This window comes from Martes martes (assembly GCF_963455335.1).
Source record: "Martes martes genome assembly, chromosome: 4".
Taxonomy (NCBI): Eukaryota; Metazoa; Chordata; class Mammalia; order Carnivora; family Mustelidae; genus Martes; species Martes martes.
The window spans coordinates 79,071,338-79,092,695 of record NC_137891.1 but is presented as its reverse complement, the minus strand read 5'-3'; the positions used below and the strand labels follow the sequence as shown (position 1 = coordinate 79,092,695).

The 21,358-nt window shown below is 35.3% G+C and overlaps 1 protein-coding gene across 2 annotated transcripts in view; it reads right to left on the bottom strand.

Moving 5' to 3' along the window:
* Nucleotides 1-396: 396 nt before the first annotated feature.
* The window catches only part of PCMTD1 (protein-L-isoaspartate (D-aspartate) O-methyltransferase domain containing 1), a 66,076-nt gene continuing 45,114 nt past the window's right edge, over nt 397-21,358 (bottom strand). Inside the window, exons 1-4 of one of the 2 annotated variants that reach the window (XM_080800072.1) lie at nt 18,902-19,974; nt 13,103-13,274; nt 11,143-11,266; nt 397-3,618 (exon numbers count right to left, since the gene is read on the bottom strand). In XM_080800072.1, coding sequence (XP_080656198.1) covers nt 3,251-3,618; nt 11,143-11,266; nt 13,103-13,156 — 546 coding nt within the window. In that variant the 5' untranslated portion in view covers nt 13,157-13,274; nt 18,902-19,974 and the 3' untranslated portion in view covers nt 397-3,250. Of the gene's footprint in view, nt 3,619-11,142; nt 11,267-13,102; nt 13,275-18,901; nt 19,975-21,358 lie in introns of those variants that run through there. The other variant, XM_080800071.1, reaches the window with a different exon arrangement.

The following is a 21,358-nucleotide window of genomic DNA, read 5'->3' as shown; positions in this document are numbered from 1 at the left end:
AACATATGTGCTAAAGCTAAAGCAAAAGGCAAGGTTATGATAAACACAAAAGAACACCCCAGAGAGGAATTAAGAGGAGATTAGGAAGGGGAACACAAGTCATGGTAATGTCAGTAGTCAAAGCTAGCTGTAGGTACACACATGTATTTACAGGTACACTGAATTACTTATTCCTTGTGTTTTGCCTATATCTTCTAAATATTCTTCATACCTATTGAATATAAAAATAAATTTTAAAAAAATCTACACTGTCTTCACAAGTGTCAACAGTCAAAAGGAAATGAGATGTCTGAATACAGACAACTGTATACAATACTTCAAGCATATAGTCACAGATGCATTGGGATTTTCTAAATTAAAAAGAAAAGAAAGCCAGGCCACTGGAGAACAAAATTTAATTAATATGCAACTGTTTATTTAAAATAGTTTTCCAAGACCTTCCCATGATTTCAGGCTTTGCACTTCATTTGTATCCTCTCAAACAGCTAGAAATCAACATTTAATATTTTTTGTATTTTAACCATTATGTATGCTATTTTAATGACATTTTTTTCTTTACTAAAACTAGAACCAAATGTGTCAACCAATAAGAGGTATAGATTTAAATAATCTTCTTGGTAGTAGTGGTGCTGCTGAAGCTTTCTTGGATTTATCAGATGCTGGAAACTACTTCAAGCCATTTCCACCTAGCTGTCTGACTTAGGAAAATCATGCTATCTCCCTAGGCCTACTTTCTCTCTGTAAAATTAAAAAAAAACAAAAAAACAAAAAACCTAGATTAGATTATTTCTATATTTTATCTGGCTGCTAAAATCCCATGAATATATTCTTCATCAATTTCAATTTTATTTAACCTTTATTTGCTACTCCTTTGCCTAAAAAATTAGCCATACTCAAATAACCGTAAATTCACTAAAACTGTAAATTCATTAAAAATAAACACAAACCCAAAATATTCTTAATCATTCTAATATATTCCCACTAATAGATAAAAGGGCTTTTCACTTGAATTTTCATTTTTTATTTCTATTTCATTTAAAGTCAATAATAAAGTCACAACTGTAAAATGAATGCATTTAAAAACACAAAAGATACATTTCAATGACAAAAAATATATAATGATCATGAAAATCTACTGTACTCTTTGCTAAGGTCAACAGAGTAAGAGACCATATGAATAAGTCAATCTTCAAATATATCCTCAACAAAAACTCTCTTTTGAATAGTAAAATCATCACTTAAGAATTATTTATGTTTACATAACTAGACACTAGCTCCAAAACCAACAAAGTGTGTAGAGCGTGGCCAGGGAAAGGGAGATAGATAAAAATATGTGGGCATTGGGAACTCGATATTAAACCTCTAAAACACTTAATTTAAAATAAAATGAACATTCCTAACAGATGACAATTGTGTAAAACTGGTTTTTTTTTTCCTTGACAGAAATGAGATGGGACATTTCTTAACAGTAACAGCTTAGTAATCATCTAAAAAAAAATTTGTGGAGATACACGCAACTCCAAACCCTAACCCCTAACCCCAGTCACTGGTATAAAACAAATAACCTTCCATGAAATTATCCTTCCCATTACTAAAATATCCTTATTTACTTGGGAGAATTCATAACTTAGAATATTTCAAACACTTGTTTTAAATATGTAGAATTACCCGAGTTGAGATGTTTGAAACCATCTGTGTATTACTAATAGTTAATCTTTCAAGAGATAACAATCCTTTATTATATACATCAATTGGGTTTCCTTAAACATATTTGATCAACTACTAGAATAGTGATGCTGTTGGTAGTGATACTCTCAAATTTTTCCTTTTCAAAAATACATAATCCATGTGACACTAAGTAGTAAATATGTTACACTATATACTTTCTTAACAAGGAATGACTGTTTTCAGGTCCTAGTAGGAAGAAAAGAAACCAACAATGGCATTTACTACCTGTTTTATCCCTGATAAAGCTATAACTAATAGTCAAATGATGGATAGTTTAAGTATGTAATATTAAGAAAAAAGTGAAAATCATTATAATTTTACAAAAAAAAAAAAACCCCAAGAAACAAAACAGAAAAAACAACCCCACAAACACCATGAAAACTTAAATGAGCACAACATAGGTCCCAAAGATTATACTATGATTCTGAACACAATTTTCAAAGCAAAAAGGCATCTACATACAATTCCTGTGAATATCTCATACACTACACAAAGATGAATTTCAAAGCGTATGTAGGCTAGATCAGTTCCAACTTGTCAAAGACAAATAATAAAATGGTTCTATTGGCTAAAGTGCACCTGGTGACCAAATCTGCTCTGGTCCTGCCTCTGAGTACAACTCAAGAAAGAGGCTGTTACCCATGTTTACTCCCTACCTGTCTGTGCTGTCAACAGTCATTCAGAACAATGGATATTCTTTTTTAAAACAAATACTTCATACACTGGATAAGAGGAAAACCAATCCTAAATGTACTATCTTCTGAAACTCCAGCAAATAAGATAACCTCATTATTTTTAAATACTGAAAATGTAAAGGGACCACACACAAATTAAGAACTGTATTAGGTATATACTTTTTATTTAATACTCACTTGATGTGCTCTTAAAATCTCTATGAGAGAAGCAGATCATTTCCCATGTCTTTTGGCAATAGATTCAAAAGCAAAAGTAGCAGTGCTGTTGAATTCCATGAAACTTTTTTCTTAAAGCTCAATTATTCAATATTTGTATTGTTATTGCACTCATATATTGCCCGGAATACTATAGCAACTCAGCAATAGTGACTGCAACAAAGTAAGGTAAGTGGTTCTACACAGCATTTGATTTTCTAATTAGGTAAGAAAGTTTCCATACAGGAAATGCAAACAACTACAATTCAAAAATCAGTATATGCTTAACAATTATTTAACCTTATACAAAATTAAATGTAAGCCTAACCACTACAAATCTGTAAGGAATCAGAAAAGGATTTACAGTACACAAATCTTGAGTATTGTTGCATTCCATTTTTTAAGTCACTCTGAGTTAAAACAGCATTTTTTCCAAGATTTAAAGAAAAATATATTTTATAAAAGGGATTCTTTTTAATTACTGAATACATCATTTTTTATTACTAAGACAGAAACAAGTTATACTTTTTCCACTATAATTTGCTCTGATGAAAGAATTTTAACTCCTAACAAATGCTACATTTTCAAGACTAAAGGAATAATCAGTAGGTATTCTTTCTTCTTGATCTAAGTTATTTTTCTCTAAAATATGTCAAGTAAGCCTTTAAAGATTCAGGTAGGGGTAGTTTCATGATTTTTTCTCTCAGTAAATTCTGAGGCGGCTCCTCAGGCTTCAGGGCTTCACCATGATCTTTCTCTTCCTCTTCTTTGTTATCTTCTTCCATTTTTTCATCCTCTTCACTGTCTAGAGGCTGAGGAATAAGCTGATTACCCACAAATACATAGGTATTAATTCTCTGTTTAACCCTCTTTCTTTTCCTTTTGGGTGGAGCCCTCTGAGGAATCCCCTTGGCCTGCATCTCATCATTTATGAAATTTCTAAGTGTACGTCGAATATAAATACGTGCCAAGTCCTGGAGATTCCTGACAGCACAGGGGGCTAAAAAAACAAAAACAAACACACACACACAAAACATAAAAAAGTAAAACATTATATATTGTTCATTCCCTCACAGACCAAAACAAGTATTTCTTAGCTACTCTGATTTCCATCTAACAAAGACTTCAAGATGCCTACTATTTGCCAAGCCACGATTCTAAATTCTGTGGACACTAGAAAGGTTTCTATGCACAGATAATGTGTGTCCCCATATATATGCATAAAAATTCTTTGAGAGAATAAGTTAAGAACTTAGAAATAGGCTACATGAGAATGAAGTACTTAGGGAACAAGAATAAAAGAGAGATCTTATACTGTACTTTTCTTATACTTTTTGATGTTGAAAATCATATGAGAACAATTGATTCCAAAAACTCAAATAAAGGCAACATTTGAACAGCTCCTTCAGTCTGAGCTTTAAAGCTATTACTCATGCACACACACACACACACACACACACACACGCAGAATTCTTCTCTGTAAATTGGTAAGTAGAACTGGTTCATAGGCGAAGGGTCACCAGAAATCACGCTGTCAACAATTTAATAACCCAAAAACACACCACAGATTTCCTTAAGTTACTGATATTTACTTTTATCAAACATGTCACAGTTGGAACCTATCCTGTCTTTTCACTCCCATTTCCCATAGACCTATAAATACATAAGCCCTAGAACACATACTCTTCTTTGTAGCCTGTTCCAATACTTTATATATACAGAAATTAACTCTAGTCTCACAAAGTTTCCAGCTCTGTAGAAATAAAACTATCATCAAGGATCCTCAAATGCCTAAACAAAATAGAACATAACCCTCTTCCAGTTAAACAGCATTAAAAAATCTTCACCATTTAGCTTTTATTTCTTCACTTTTGGTACTCTTTTCTGGATACTTCCCTTGCAAACATTTTTGTTTTACCTATGAAATCCTGCCTTCCTTAGTAACGCTCTCGTATGTGGTATCTTTATACCACCAGACTATAAAAGCTCCAGGAGTGAGGGACCACAGCATTTCCTCTCTGTCCTCCCCACAGAGCCCTGTATAATCTAGGCTTGCACAGTACAATATCCTGTCCAAGGCTCAGAGTCCTTCCTGTGTTCTGAACACCAGACCCTACCACAAATTAGATACACCCTGCAGGAGATAAATTTGTGTTGTTTTTGTTTGTTTTGTTTTTTTAAACTCCAGCATGGGAGACTTTTCAGACTGATTCAAAGATACCTCAGCCCCTACCTAAGTGGCCTACTATAAAACCTTTTCTTCAAACTGTCTTTTTTTCAACTCCCTACTGAAACCGGAAATTGGAAAGAATTCCAAAGAGCCAGACTGGGCATGTTTAGTTAGAAACTATTCCTGGGCCTGCCCCCAACTGTATGAGATGGAAACTAAAACAACACACAAAAGTTTGAGTTCAAGTCCAGCTTCTGCCAATGATGGAGTGTAGTGAACACTGGTAAGTAAAAACATGTGAAAGCTCCTCCCTTATATGTTAAAATGTGTAAAATAGCCACCTGCTCTGCCTACTTCCCAAAACTATTTAAGCTGTTTTAACATTCACTCAACACCTTTGTGTTAAACTCTATGACACCTACTATTAAAGAACTCACATATAGTGGATGCTTCAGACTAAGTCCTTGCTTTTATGGAGATTATGTATTTGGGGGAGGGGGTAGATAAAAAATAATTATGAAAAAGAGGACAGGAGGAAAAAAAAACACCAATGACACAGAAAGTAACATGGGGGTAGAGCTATTTCTGACAGGGTAGTCCAAACATCTCCCTGAGGAAGTCATGCCTGAGCTAAGCTCTAAATGACATGAGGAAACAGCCATGTAAATACCTTGGGGCAGAGGGGATAGCAAAGCCCTAAGAGGTAAATGAGCTTAGCATGTTCAAGGAGCTGAAAGAAGGCTAGTGTAGATGAAGTTCAGAGCAAGAAGAAAATGGTAAGAAGTATGATCATGGGTGACCTTGCAGGCATTGGTAAAAAATGTGCCTTGTATTGGCCATGCAGCTACTCAAGGGTTTTTAAAAAACAGGGTCATAATGCAATGAAAATGGCACTCAGGCTCCTCTGTAGAGTATGGATCATAAAGAGAGGGAGTAGGAGACCAGCTGGAACACTCCGGTAATCCACCTGAGATCTGACCACGCTCTGATGCAGATCAGAGTAAGGGAGGGGGGCAGTAAACATGTAGAGAACTGGACAAATTTGCAACACATTTTGAAGACAGGATGGACGGGGATTAGATGTAGGAGAATTTCTGGCCCAAGAAACTAGTTGGTGCTAACAGCCAATTACTGACATGACAGAGAGGAAGAGTGGCTGGGGAGAAGAAAAACACAATTGTTCTGTGCGAAATCTGAAGTGTCTATTACATTTCCTGAATGGAGATTTCAGGAAGAAAAACAACAGTGACACACTAATCACCATTTCATCATGTTACAGGCAATAACACATTTCACATGAAGTAAGGAAAAGGAAGCAGAGAGAGGTGAAAAACTTGATCCTGGTCACAGAGGTCATAGTAAGTGACATGAGTTGGGACCTGCACATGGGCATTTAGCTGCACAGTCTAGGCTCCTGCCCAAAGACAAGCAGCTGAATCATGCCTCCGAGACTCAAGAGCAAAGTCAGGGCTGGGGGCAGAAATCTGGGAGCCATCAGCCTCTCCTTGAGCACCTAAGAGGGACTGTAGACAGAGAAGAAAGGCCTATGCCTGAGGAAAGCTCTGAAAAAGCAGGGGAAGCTAATGGAAAATAAATCCATAGAAGAGTTTTGGGAGGCGCGCCTGGGTGGCTCAGTGGGTTGAAGCCTCTGCCTTCGGCTCAGGTCATGATCCCAAGGTCCTGGAATCAAGTCCCACATCCGGCTCTCTGCTCAATGGGGAGCAAATAAATAAATCAAATCTTTAAAAAAGAAAAAGAATTTAGGGAATTCTAGAAGAACTTTAATAGAGCTGTAATTAGTCTTTTTGGCTGGTCTTTATTCTTGAACCTCTTAAATTTTTGGTCCTCTCTTTTCACACCTTAATTATGTCCTCCTCTGCCAACACTACCATTCCAAGGACACTGTTAGAATGATGAATCTTTCAATCCTAAACTGTCAGAATACCTGAACTTCATAAAGAACAAACCAGATCCACAATGGAAAAGATTCAGACTTTTCTTAAGTCCTAAAATAGTATCCACATGAGCTGCATTTAAGTTTTTCTGAATGATACAAAAACTTCTGGATAATTCTCAGCCCTAGATATTCAAAAGTCTCCCATTATTTTCTATTCTTTAACACTCCCTTGTTTCTAATGCTTCCAGTCATGAGATAAGGATTTAATGAACTAGACAACGCAAATCCTGATTGCTATTAGAATTTTATTTTGGGGGCGCATGGGTGGCGCAGTGGGTTAAAGCCTCTGCCTTCGGCTCAGGTCATGATCCCAGGGTCCTGGGATCCAGCCCCGCTCGGGCTCTCTGCTCAGCAGGGAGCCTGCTTCCCTTCCTCTCTCTCTGCCTGCCTCTCTGCCTACTTGTGATCTCTCTCTGTCAAATAAATAAATAAAATCTTTAAAAAATAATAATAATAAAATAAAATTTATTTTGAAGATTTTTTTTTTTTAATTTATTTGACAGACAGAGATCACAAGTAGACAGAGAGGCAGGCAGAGAGAGAGGAGGAAGCAGGCTCCCCAGGGAGCAGAGAGCCCGATGCGGGGCTTGATCCCAGGACCCTAGGATCATGACCTGAGCCGAAGGCAGAGGCTTTAACCCTCTGAGCCACCCAGGCGCCCCAAATAAAATTTATTTTGAATTAAAGCTTTCACTTCAAAATTATAATTAAGTTTATCTCTAACACACACACACACACACACACACACACACGTAAGCTCTATTTGTTTCCCAAAAGGTAGGCCCTATACAGATTTCATAGGAACCCAGCAGTCAGCACTTTCATTTTTGTTTATTAACAGAGATTGGAAAAGGCATTATATTTAGGTCAAACTCACAAAAGTGATAATTTGGGGCCATTTTTTAGCCTACAAAAACAGCAACTATTCCATATTAACTCAAGGTGGTTTAGTGCCACAATTTCTGAAGTTTCTTTTATCCCTTGTGATTTTGTAACAAGAAATACACATTTGGCTTCCCATTCCTGACACAGAACTCTAAAAACACTTGGAATTATGTAAGTGATAACCAATCACACCTGAGTTTACGTTAATGAGATGACTTGGGCTAAGTTGGGCTCACCAAGGTGACTGAGGATGCTAAGCTGGTTGCCAGGGGAACCAACCATGCACTTGGAGGACTGGGACTTTCACTAGCACCCTCTGGAAGGGGAATAGGGGATGTAGGTTGAGTTAATCATAAATGGTCAATGATTTAATCAATCAAACCTCCATAAAATAGCATTAACTGAAAGGGTTCAGAGAACTTCTGGGATTCCTCCATGCATCAATTCCACCTGGTTGTTTCTGTGTCAGATCTTCTGACAATAAACCTGGTATCTAGTAAGTAAACTGTTTTCCTGGGTTCTGTAAGCCACTCCAACAAATTATCAAACTCTAGAAGGGTCATGGGAGTTTGATTTATAGCCAGGAGATCAGAAACACAGATGAAAACCTGTATTTGTGATTGGTGTCTCCAGCTGGAGGAGGAGGGGGCAGCTTTGTGGGATAGGACCCTTTAACCTTTAAGGTCTACGCTAACATTGGTTGGTGTCAGAATGGAGTTAGATCACAGGACACCTACTTGGTGTCTGCAAAGGACTGGAGAATTGCTTGGTGTGGAAACACCCACACATGTGGAATACAGAAAGAAGTATTCGATGAGTGGTGTATAGAGGAAACAATTTTTCTTTAGTTGATAGAGTTTTTTTCCTTTTCCTTTTCCTTTTCCTTTCATCCCTTTCTAAAGGGCCTGCCCTAAACTTAGAGCAGTGTGTATACCATGGAAGTAGAGAAAAATAAGCTTGAGGAAAGTGATAATTACATTTAGTAACTATTTATTATGGGTAATTTCACAGCTACAAAATACATTTGGCAAAGATTTGCATGTGTATGTTTTTAGTTGTGTGTGTTTTTTGGGGGGGAGTAACATTCTTATTTTAACCCCCTATAATTAATGAAATAATGTTCTCTAAACAGAAAGCAATTTTAACAGAAGAGAAAACTTGTTCTTATTCTTCAAACATCCTATTAAACTTTGACAAATAATATTTTCAGAACATTTTTCATTCTGTGATTATTCATAGTGAAGCTTTTTTTTTTTTTAACAAAATCGCAATTCCTGACTCATTTTTATAAATTGCTATCGCAAACTGGTAATTTTTTTTTTCTTTTTATTATAGAAACTTCCAAGTATACCCAAGAGAGTTAACAGTATAAGGAATCTCATGTACTGGACACTCAGCTTCAACAACCACCCCTTCCAGCTAATCTTCCTTTATCAGCAGTGCCATTTCCTATTTCCGTCCCCACCATGTTATTCTGATGAAAATTTAGACAGATCATTTCACCTGTAAATACTTTAGAGGCATAATGAATTTTTTTTTTTAATTTAGGCTTGTCTTCCATTTTATCCTTTTGAACCAACTTTATCCCTACTTTACATTCATGGTCATGTTGCTCAACCCAACCAAGGACAGTCTTTTTAACTATTCAGATCTGTTTGTACTGACATCCTTAAACTGAGAGAGAATGAAAATTGCCCATTTATAACCAATCATCATTCATGTCATTCATAACTCTGTCACTGTAAAACCACATTTACAACCACACTCTTCTAAAGGACACTAAAGGGGCACCTGGGTGGCTCAGTGGGTTAAGCCCCTGCCTTCGGCTCAGGTCATGATCTTAGGGTCCTAGGATCAAGCCCCGCATCAAGCTCTCTGTTCAGCAGGGAGCCTGCTTCCCCCTCCCCCTCTGCCTGCCTCTCTGCCTACTTGTGATCTCTCTCTCTCTCTGTCAAATAAATAAATAAATAATCTTAAAAAAAAAAAAAAAGAACACTAAAGTAGGAAAATTGTCAGATAAAGAGGAATGCTCAGGCTATGACAGTGTCCATTAGAAAGAAAAACACCTAAATGGCTGATGCACAGAGATCTACAGGGGCCTCTGCATCTGTATCCTTACAGGTACACATCATGCTAATGGTTACATTAGGTTAAGTTAAGTTAACGGTTAAGTTAGGCCACTGTCAAGACCAAACAGTGTCACAGAACTGTTTTCATTACTTCTCTATGACTTTCTAACCAGTTATGATAGGTTAAAGAAAACTGACATAAATAACCTGTAATTCTAATGTTGGAAAACAGGAGGGAGAAAATAGTTTAACGTGCAGACCTAAGCCATATTCCCCCACCTACTTTGATTAGGTAATAAAACTGACATTTCAGTTCCTAGCTATCTCCCCGCCAAGTCCATCTCTCCATTGGTTAAGAACCTGAACAGGGCAAAACAGGCCACAAAAATCACAAAGTTCAAAAGAAGGTAAAATGAAATGAAAATAAAGTTAAATATAAAGCCAGATTCCTCTGAAATAAATTCATTTAAAAAAGCAAATTATAGAAAGAAGTCTACCATGGTAAAGTTCATTTTTGGTACAGAACTTTAATAACTGATTTCCAAAACCATGATAAATCACAAACCAATTAATACTACTCTCACCTCTTTTTTGTATTTCAGCTACAGATCACTCCCTTCTCCTTGAAATACTGTTTTTTCTTGGTTTCCAACACAAACACCTCTTCTCTCTCCTCACCCTCCCCCAAGTGCTCTCATCTAATAGCTTAAAATGCCATTTTTACATTGAGGATTCTTAATTTATACCTCCCTCACACAGTAGGTTTATACCTACTCAACTAGCTGTCCTTCACATGCCAAAAGAGAGTTCAAACATGGCCAGAATAAAATATCTGATCTTCCCATACCGATTTCCAAACTACTCCACTGCCGGTCTTGCAAACAGCATAAATGGTACCATCACTCAACTAGCTACTCAAGGGAAAACTTTATGTACTTTTTTCCCTCTACCACCATCTTCCACGTAGTCTACTATTTTTCTACCTCTGTCCACACCAACACTGATTTTCCCTTTCAGTTGAAGAAAAGTCTTTTATAATCTATCTTCTATTCTCTAGCCAATGAGCTTCAACTACCCTGAAACTTATTTCTGGTTTTAGACAACCAAGCACTTTTCAGCTCACAAAGGCTTTTTCATTTGCTGTTCTTCTGTATAGAAAATGCCAACAAGTTTAATATACATAGTAAATTCACAATTATAGTTAATAAATTCATGTTTTCTTTGACCTGCCCCTTCTCTTCATATGTCCATGAAGGCAGCTAACAGCATCTGGTGCAAGGTAGGGGCTTTAACCCACCTCCACAAAAAAGTTGAATAAAACTACTGAATATATTACTGCCTATTTATTTAATTCTTCATAATTACATAGTCCATTAAATCCCAAACATAAGAGTTGAACAATCTAAGTCACATTTCAATCGGAAAGGACCAACAGTTACTTACGGAGTCCTACAGAATCTGGTTTGCCATTATCATTCTTACTTGGTTGCACAAGTGGAGCAAATGAAACAGCAAGGATATTTTTACTTTCCCAAGTATTTTGTCCAGTTCGCATAATTTGTGTTAACTATTTAGAGGGAAAAACAGAAACAGAATAGCTTAAACCTGGAAATGTGATCACCTTACAGTCACAATTTTGTTTTAATGGAATAAATGCCCCAGTGGTTGCTATAATCATTTCTATTTGAATGCAACCAAATTACTTTCATTTCCATACTTACCATAAAGTAATACAGAAGGAATGACAAATATTTGCAACTCAAGAAAAGATTAGTCCATGTAAATAAAATATCCAAGTACAGTCAAGTGACTCATCATGCTATATTTCGGATCCAATAGCTTTTAGGGGTCTTATTCCAATCCACACCTGCTAGTGGCTCCCAAAATATATGTCTCACATAGGTTCTGTTGCTTGGTTAAAGCACTATATTAATAAAACCATGTTTTGTTTTTGTTTTAAGATTTTATTTATTTATTTGACAGAGAGAAAGAGAGAGGGCACAAGCAAGCAGAGCAGCAGGCAGAGAAAGAGACAGAAGCAGGCTCTCTGCTGAGCAAGGAGCCCAATATGGGGCTCGATCCCAGGACCCTGTAATCATGACCCGAGCTGAAGGCAGCTGCCTAACAGACTGAGCCACCCAGGCGCCCCAAAACCATGTTCTGATTAGTGTACCAAAGACTCAACTTCATGGTGCTCCTTTATAGTAATAAAATGCAGATTCTAATTTTAATCCCAAATTAGTATTTCACAAATAATGTAATTAATCACAAAAGGATTAGAAGTTTTACCTACCTGGCAAAAACCCATCCCCAGTCCTTGGAAAAAAATATTAGCTCAGTACACGGCTTGATCAAGTTGAATTAATATCTTCAATTTCTATTATAAAAATCAGTGCATTATATTTGACATTAGCATAATAGTATGTAATTAATATTTAATAAAATACCAATGGGAAGGCATATTTTAAGTATTTGAAAATATATCTTTAAGAGAAAACAGAAGATTGCTCATCTGGGAGTTTCAACTGTGGAAGCATTCAAGTAACATTTTTCTAGGAATGTTTTTTAATGAATGTTTTTATTATGTCTTTTTAATAACTGACAAACAATTTGCCACAGAGCACAGTGCATGGTAATGATGAAATCTACTGAACTGCAAATAACATGCTGTGATGTTAAGGGACTCCTCCTAGGATTATAAACTCCAAAATGATCCTGCAAGGTCCCAGTTGTCTTATAAAATTAATCTTCTACTGTATAAAACACAAGGCATTTTAAACATCTCAAACTTAGGTTAATATGAATATTAAAGATTTTTTTGAAATGTATTTTCATACATTAAGTAATTTCCTTTTGAAAGATCCACCCATTTTCTGAATACATCAGTATTTCATACATTTAATATACCTAATAATTCTAAACCAGGGCAGGCAAACTGCTGAAAAATATTTTCAAATAAGTTTATCTAGTACTAAATGAAGATTTAAAAACTTATCTGTTTCTTTAATGGATTTAAGCAGTCCAAACCAAATCCAAAATAGATTTTCTTTTTTATATGCTTAAAGAACTAAAGAATGTTGGAAACTGAGCAGTTAGTAGAGATCATCACATTTAATTAAAAAGCCCCAGGTAAAGAAACTGTAGTTAGGAAGCAACTTGGCAAACACCACACAGGTAGTAGCTAAGCTCTGGTGAAAGACCAAATCTCTTCAAATCCTAGTATAAAGGACTTCTTCTGTATTTTCTTTGGTTCCATAATTAAGAATCCATTTCAAGGTTTTTGTATTTTTTTTTAATATAGATAGATCTATAAAGTGTACTTGTCTAAAATTAAAATCAATTTTCACTGATTTTATTTCCCATCCCAAACTACTGTGTTTAAGCAAAGGACAGCAGAAGTTACCTGATCTTCTATAGGCATGACTAAAATGCCTCCGACTTTCAGTAATATTTTCATGTAGTTTTCATGGTCTTTCTGGACACCAGCTCCACAGTAAATTCGATCATACTGATGACTGTCAGATGCTATCTGGAGGCAATTACCAACCACAAATGCAGGTTCACAGAACTCAAATCTGCATGAAAAAACAAATCTATTTTAATTCATTTAAACAAAGATCAGATCTAAAAAAATTTAACATAATTCAGTTCTTTGAAATAGTGAAGTTACCAAAATTAATTTTAGGATAAAATATCATTATGAAATTTGACTTAAATATCACATTTATGAAGTTTAACTGGTCAAATATATCATTTTATCATCAGTGATATAGTGCATGTTTTCAAAACATTAATCTTTTTTTTTGCCATACTGAACCCTCACTTAGGGCTTAAAAAAATCAACATAATCAGGGGCGCCTGGATGGCTCAGGTCATTATGCCAGGGTCCTGGGATTGAGCCTCGCATTGGGCTCCCTGCTCAGCAGGGAGACTGCTTCTCCTTCTCCCATTCCCTCTGCTTGTGCTCTCTCTCTCTGTCAAATAAATAAATAAAATCTTAAAAAAAAATACTTAAAAAAAATGAACATAATGAAAAGCCCCTCAGGATACCAATCTTGTGATGGGCCACAAATGATATATCCTAAGGATGAGAATCACAAGGGTCAAGCAAACAAGAAAAGGTTTACCTTCCACTGCCCTTTCCAAAAAAAGCTGACGGGTCAGTGGCAATGGGAAGAGCTCATGCAGTATTTATCTCTGATTATTTTTGCTATAGCTAACAGTGGAAAGCTTTGTCAGGAAAAGACACCAATGCCCTGACCACACACCTTAGCAATCACTAAGATTAGGGAGATTTTCCTAATAGATTTTAGCAGGGCTATGTTACAGGATTGTTACAGATGTTACTGCTGCTTTGGCCCCTGTGATCTCCCTATGCAACAGAAGGAGATACAGTTTCAAAGCAAAGGCATCTTATCCAGGCCACTTGTTCCTGGTTACAGTGTTGGTTCATGGTATGTAGTTATGCTTTTACAAACTACCCTATTTAGACTTCTACTTTAGTCCTTAAATTTTAACAATTCGGAAAACAGTTTCTAACATATAACAAATTTAATTAAAACCCCAATGCACTAATAAAACATGTCATCTTTTTAAAAAAACTAATTCATGGAATATCCTTTTACTTTTAAGTTGATTAAAGTTAATATGACCACATGGCAAAATCAGGCTATTATTTAAGAAGGAAATAATTTACGTTAAAAGTTTCAGCATGTAGTGAAAAATGACACTGACTGAATCATAATCATTTCTACTTTGTAAAACATCCTATTCCTTTAGTAATTGTAAAACATATCCTATTCCTTTAGTAATTAATAGACTTATTACATAAGTTTCCATTAAATTCACTAAAACACAGAGACATTATCTTCATTAATATTTAAAGAGGAGTTTACCAGAATTATGCCTTGTCTTCAGTATCCTGTCTTCTTAGTGGAGGGGCCAGGGGTAGGGTGGGAAGGGGTGTGAGGTTGGGGTGGCGTGAGTCATCAGTGTTTGTTTACTCTTTTCCACACCCCCCACACTAAGGTAGTCCATGTCCAATTATTTCTTTCACTGTAACTATCTCCTTGCTGCTCACACTTTTTAGGACTCTTCATCATTTTGCTCCCTATTGCACAGGACAGGGTGAAATTCCCATACAGTACCACATGGGGCTCTTTATGACCTTACCATCAAATTGTTGTGCCAGATTCATTTCCTGGCTCTGCCTTCCCCACACTGTCCCCGCCCAATACTATGCTGTAGCCAGACTGAATACAGTTGGCCTTTGAACAAGGCAGACTTTAGGGGTGCTAACCTCCTTCCTCAAACATCTGAATATAACTTAAGACTCCCTAAAAACATAACTACTAACAACCTGTTGAGAAGCCTTACTGGTAACATAAACAGTTGACTAACACATACTTGTATGTTACATGTATTGTATACTATATTCTTACAATAAAGTAAGCTAAAGAAAATATTAATAGAAGAAAACATATTTATCGTAATATACCATAACAAAATCTGCATTTAAGCCATCCTGCACAGTTTAAACCCATGTTGTTAAAGGGTCAATTGTGTGTGCTCCTACTTGTTTAGTGGAACTATTCCAAAATGTTTTGAAACCCTATATCTGTGTATATGCTGTTCCTTTGACTGAAATACCCTTCCTTCTCCTCTTCCCTTGATAAATGCCTACTATCCCTTCAAGATACAGTTCAAATATTAGTTTTAGAAATGAAATCTTACTCAACTCTCCTTAACAGTATCTCATTCTATTTGCATAGTACATAGGAAATGTAAACTTACTTACGTTGGGGACCATGCTTAAATTCCTTTTAAACTCAAGACTATGGTACAACTTATGATTGTCTAAAATATGGCCAAAATATAATTTCTTAACTTTTAACTAATAAGATAATGTGAATCATGTGGTTTAATCATTTCTACCAAACTCACAATAAGCATTCTTTAAAATGACAAAGTTAGACTATTTTCAATGAAGTCTATCTAAAAATATTTATTCTTATAAAAATTCATCTTGAATAATTTAATTTTATAATAATTTAAGTTAGTCTTATTTTCAGGATGAATATGAGCAGGGAATTTATATTTTAAAAATTAAATTATTAAAACCTCTTTATCAAGTCTGTTAAATAAACTCAAAAATACATTTATGGTTCTAAAAGCTTTCTACTTATTAAAAATAAAAGACAGCTTAGAGAACTATTACCTAGGACAATATCACTGCAAGTAAACAACTTATAATTAAAACCACTTCTCAGGTAAGTGATATTTTATATGTCCTCATCCCAAAAAAATTAATTAGAAAGAATTCAGTGCCTGATCTTAAAATCAAATGAGTGATTCTGGTCAAATTTCCTTATACTATTAACAAGTATAATTCGCTAAGTGAAATATTATTTACTGAGCACCCATTTTGTAAAAAGATTGAAAAGACAATGGGAAACAATCATGCCTACATCTAGCTGAAGAGATGAACATCAAAGAATCACAGTAATAAAGATTTACAACTATGATAAATGCTTTATCTAAAGGAAAGGAACAGGATTCCATAAAACTGAGGACGAAAGGAAATGGACAGATCTATGGAATCAGAGAAAGTTTCCCTGAGAAATGTCAAGATCTGAAAGATGAGACAGGTCAATCTAGAGGTACATGGCAGCCAAGATGGTAGTCACTAGCCACATGTAAATACTGAGCCTTTAAAATGCAGCTAGTCCAAATCAAAATGTAATTTAAGGATAAAATTCATATGGGATTTCAAAGATTTAGTCCAAAATAAATATAAAATAACTCAATATTTCTTTTATATTTATGTGTATAGGGGTGGGTGAGTGCGTGAGAATGTGTGTGTTTGTGCGTATTTCAACAGCCACATAAACTGAAGATACTAAACAAATACCCTTCTACTTATCTATCACCTGTAACTAAGAGCTTCAAATACTTTCTCCTTAAGACAATCTTCCTTTGAAACATTCTTCCGGTTTTCTTATTACTTCTGTGAGTATTTCTTCTGAATTTAAAATATATCTCCATTACCTATTACAGTCCTCAAAGTGTATTTACTGAGTGAACCATATAAAAAACAAATGTTTTGTCAACTTTTCCACCTGCCAACTTTGAACATGAACCCCAAAAAAAGCTCAGGGCTAGAAGAGAAACTTGCCCAGAAAGTTACAGGAAAAATATATGCCTATGACACTTTCTAGATCAATATGATGGTTCTTGTTTTACTAAATTAATCGCTATAGAAAGCCATAACCCTATGCTACAGAATACAGTTTTTCTCAAAATAATTAAAAAAGCAAAACTCAAATAATTTTTAAAAATCTTTGTCTTTAATGAATAAATCAACTGTTCTATAACTGAAAGGCACTTTTGGGGGGCCTTTCTGAAGATCTTAAATAAGCCACCGTAATTTTAGGAAACAAACCAAAGCTTTCTTCCCCTGCAACACAGATTAAAACAAGTATGTTTGCTTCCACTTAGGGAGTAATACAAAGGATCATTATACTGAAAATCAGATCTCTAAATCTATCAATTTCTACTAATGCAAATGGAACATATATTTCTAACAAATACATATGGGATCTTTACACTTTCATTTACCATAGTCAAATTAATTTCCTTTAACAGAATACTCAAACCTGAAAGGTTAATCAAACTTGAGATATTCCAAAGTATTGGACTATTTCTAAATACAAAATAGTAAAACTACAGGGACAAAAGTAACACTGGGGAGAACACTGTATATTTTTAAATGTTGGCACTAAAACATCTAAAACACAGTAGAAAATTCACATGCCAAACACATCACAAAAAAACTGTAACACTACCAATTTAGTGGTTATTAAGAAAAACATCTACCAGAGACTGTCCTATCTGGGGATTCCTTTTTGTAACTATGGCTTGATCTTTTCTACCAGTAATACAAGAATTCTTCACATCAGTAAAGAACACAAAAAAATTCTCAAATTGCAATTACACACACACACACACACACACACACACTTATATATAAAAAATAAATGGGTAATGGATTATCTTTTCTAATAAAGGACTTAGAGATGAGCTTTAGTATTTCTAACTAGGTACATAGTTGAGGATCTTACTTAGACATTTGGTATTCTAATATTAAAACTATGGTTTATTTTTATAGTAGCATTTCACATAAATAAACCCATACCAATTCCAGGGCTAACAATATTTTTTGAGAAAGTCTATGATTAAAAATGTTTAGGGCAATGTTTATGGATATGGTCCTACCTGTGTCAGATCATGCTCATGCCAATATTTACAAAGAACTAAACAAGTGACTGGAGACATGGATGATGGCTACCATGTTATCAAAGTAAATTACAATTCCTACTCAGTCTTCCAATGTAGACAGGAAAAGAAAGAAAACATTTTCTTCCGTAGGCTTTCACTATCTTCTGAACGCTGCATCTCACCTAGGTTTCCACAAACCTCTACAGAGGCAAAGGACATGTTTTAAACCGCAAATACAACTTGTGTATAATCTGGAAGACTTCAGCAATAAACTAACCAGAAGTTTTCAGCTTATTACAAAGTAGTACTACACTATTTATAGATCTATACATAAAATCTAGGTTAAAAATAGTGAAAAGGAAAATCCAAATTCCATTTTTTCACATCAACCACATACTATACAAAACCTGAGTGGGGGGAAGCAAGAGGTATACCAAAATGGCATTTCCTATGTGGTTAGTATTGTATTCATAAAAGTATGATTCACGCGTGCTTGACCTAATTTTTATTCTTAATTTAGGAAAGTTCGTTAAAATTTTGTCTGTTAGTAAAATGAAAAGTAGCAATCATTTTTATTCTTTGAAGAAAATTTCTAAAACACAACTTCCCAGATGGAGATGACTCACACTCCTAAATTATACTGAATTATACCTAACAATATAACTTATCTGTATACAAAATAAACAGTTCTGAAATACGTGTAATAACTACAGGTTGATTCACATTAGACTTATATAATCACTTGTTGATTTAAATCTGAAAATCTAGTAACTGATTTTAGACTTTTATGCAGAGGGGAAAATATATGGCACACTCTTACTAAAGTGTACACTGGAAATCATTTGTGGAAAATATAGAGCACATATTATCTTGGTTTACAACATGAACACTTGCCCAAAATAACACCGGGATTCTCATCACTTACCTTAGCAGTGGTTTTCTTTATAGGTGCGTGTTGGAATATCTTCGTCTGGAGATGGACAGATGATTTCCTTCACAGCAGGGACCTTGCCAACTTGCCCATATAATTCTTTTGATAAGCTGCTAGGAGATCAGGGTGACCTAGCCTTGCCCTGCAGCTTCCCTCTTAGACGGATAGTCTAGGTCTAGGAGCTGACTGAGAGTAGAAAAAACAACATTCCCCTTCAATACACTGTTGAAGTGGGGGCTGAAAATTTGCACACCTAGTTTATCATGTGCCACAGGATGCTGTCATTGAAAGTTTAGACAATTATTCCAATGGAATAAAGGATTTCAAGGTCATAGGAGAAAATTCTACCTTGTTCTCATATCTCATCCAAAACAATCTGCCAAATGAATCATAGAAACCTCTTTTTCTCAAAACACTTTGTCAAAATACACATTTTGGGTTTTAAGAGGTATGACTACTTAGTTAAAACAAGACAAAACTTCAAAACTTTCCACTGGGAAGAAAATCCAGGGAAACATTATATCTTGATCTCCAAATGCAGTTATACCATTCAAAGGCTCTTACAATCAATTAAGCTACTGAATAAAGTAAAATTCAAAAAATCAAAGACTTTACCTTTTCAAGTGTTTTCCCTTCCAATTGCACCAAACTCATCTCAGAATAATTCAAGAATTGTTTAAAGCAAAATGTTAAGAGTAAGTACACATATTTTTCTTCCATTGAATGAAGCTTTAGGAAAATCCATGGAATCAAAAACAATCTCCGAACACTTTATAGGAAATGTGCAGGTACATTACAGAAAAGTGAGCCTTCAGTATTTCAACAATGATTTATTCTCCTATAAATATTTTGAAGCCATCCAACTTTTCCCCATTCCATCTCTCATTGATGTTAAAATACGTAACTGATAAATAGCCCTGATGACTATTCTCAAGCATTTGTTACCACCACCTGAATGTTTGTCATGATTAAAAACAGTGTACAACCTGTAATAACTGTTATAAAACTACCATCTGAATATTATCGGTATATCAAACCATTCAAATATCTGAGAAATATTTTGCAATAATGTTGAATATCTATTTACAGATAGCAAAACTACTTCAAATATGCCGTAATTCTCTTAAAGATGAAGGAGGATTACTCTCATGACAAAGCTAACAGGATTTGAAAGCATTTAATTTTTCCAATGTAAATCAAATCACATGAAAAATGAACCTGTAATTAAATATAAACTTATGCCACTAGATACTATCATAAATCAATTAAATATTCTAAAATACTAACTCTACACTTAAAACTTATGCCTCAAAACAAACAAACAAACAAACAAACCAAAACTTATGCCTCAACTAAAATTGAGGACTGCATTGTCTCTCCCAGTCATCTCTGCCCTCAAAAGTAACTCATACCATAGGGGAGTTTCATTAATGAACACAGTAGGTGTGCTTTGTAATAAAAAGCTGTGGTGCAACTAACCATGTTAACAGCATTCCTTAATTCTAACCTGAGGGAAGCAGATGATGAGAAAGTAAGTGCTGCTTCAACTTTTTAATCTGGAGCTCAGTTGCTCAAGAGTAATCCATGGGTAGCAGCTTACTGCTGGGAGGAAATATTAGAATAAATCAGTGTTTAGATCACCATAGCTAAATCAGAACTAAAGAAGAAGGCTGGCTTAATGAGGTCACAGCCTGCCTATTCCTCAGTTTTCCCACCTCGGCAATGTGGACACCAATATTGCCTGCTGGGCTGTGGACTAAGCACTTAGAATGAATGGTACATGGTACTTAATGAACAGCCAACACATTATTTTTTATTATCTCATTACTGTTTTCAGTACTCCTATCATGACTCATTTGTATGACAAACTACACAGAAACAATAGTCCTCCCTGTTTAAATAGAATGAAAATTTTCAAATAAATCAGACCATGCTGCACTCATTTGGCTACTGACGTTAGAATATTTCCAAAGTCAGCTACAGTACCCTTGAAACTGAGGGGAAATAGGAGAACTCATCTGTTGTAAGGAAATGGCACATTCCAAATCCCGCATTCCAGAGAGCTAAGTCAACCTCACGCACATGTACACATAGAAGTACATGACTACTGATATGAACAAATATTATACTAATTACTACTCATTTGCAAAGTACTTAGGGGATAAAAGTTTACAATTCAGGCTACTTCAACTGACTTACTCTTCCAAGTTCCTATAACTGGAGAGATTATTTTGCTTACTGTTCAAGCACAAATACTGATTATAATTTGACCTTCTGCAAGCTTCTTCCCTCATAAACCTTTAAAACCTAGGCCCAAAAACTTGTCTAGATCACAGTGGGCTAAAATAAAGGTGTTCTAAAGAGTTTGTGTGAAGAGCAGAACAGGGGGCAGCAGACAGGCCAAATCCAGCCTGTTGCATCTTTCTGTAAATAAAGTGTTACTAGAACACC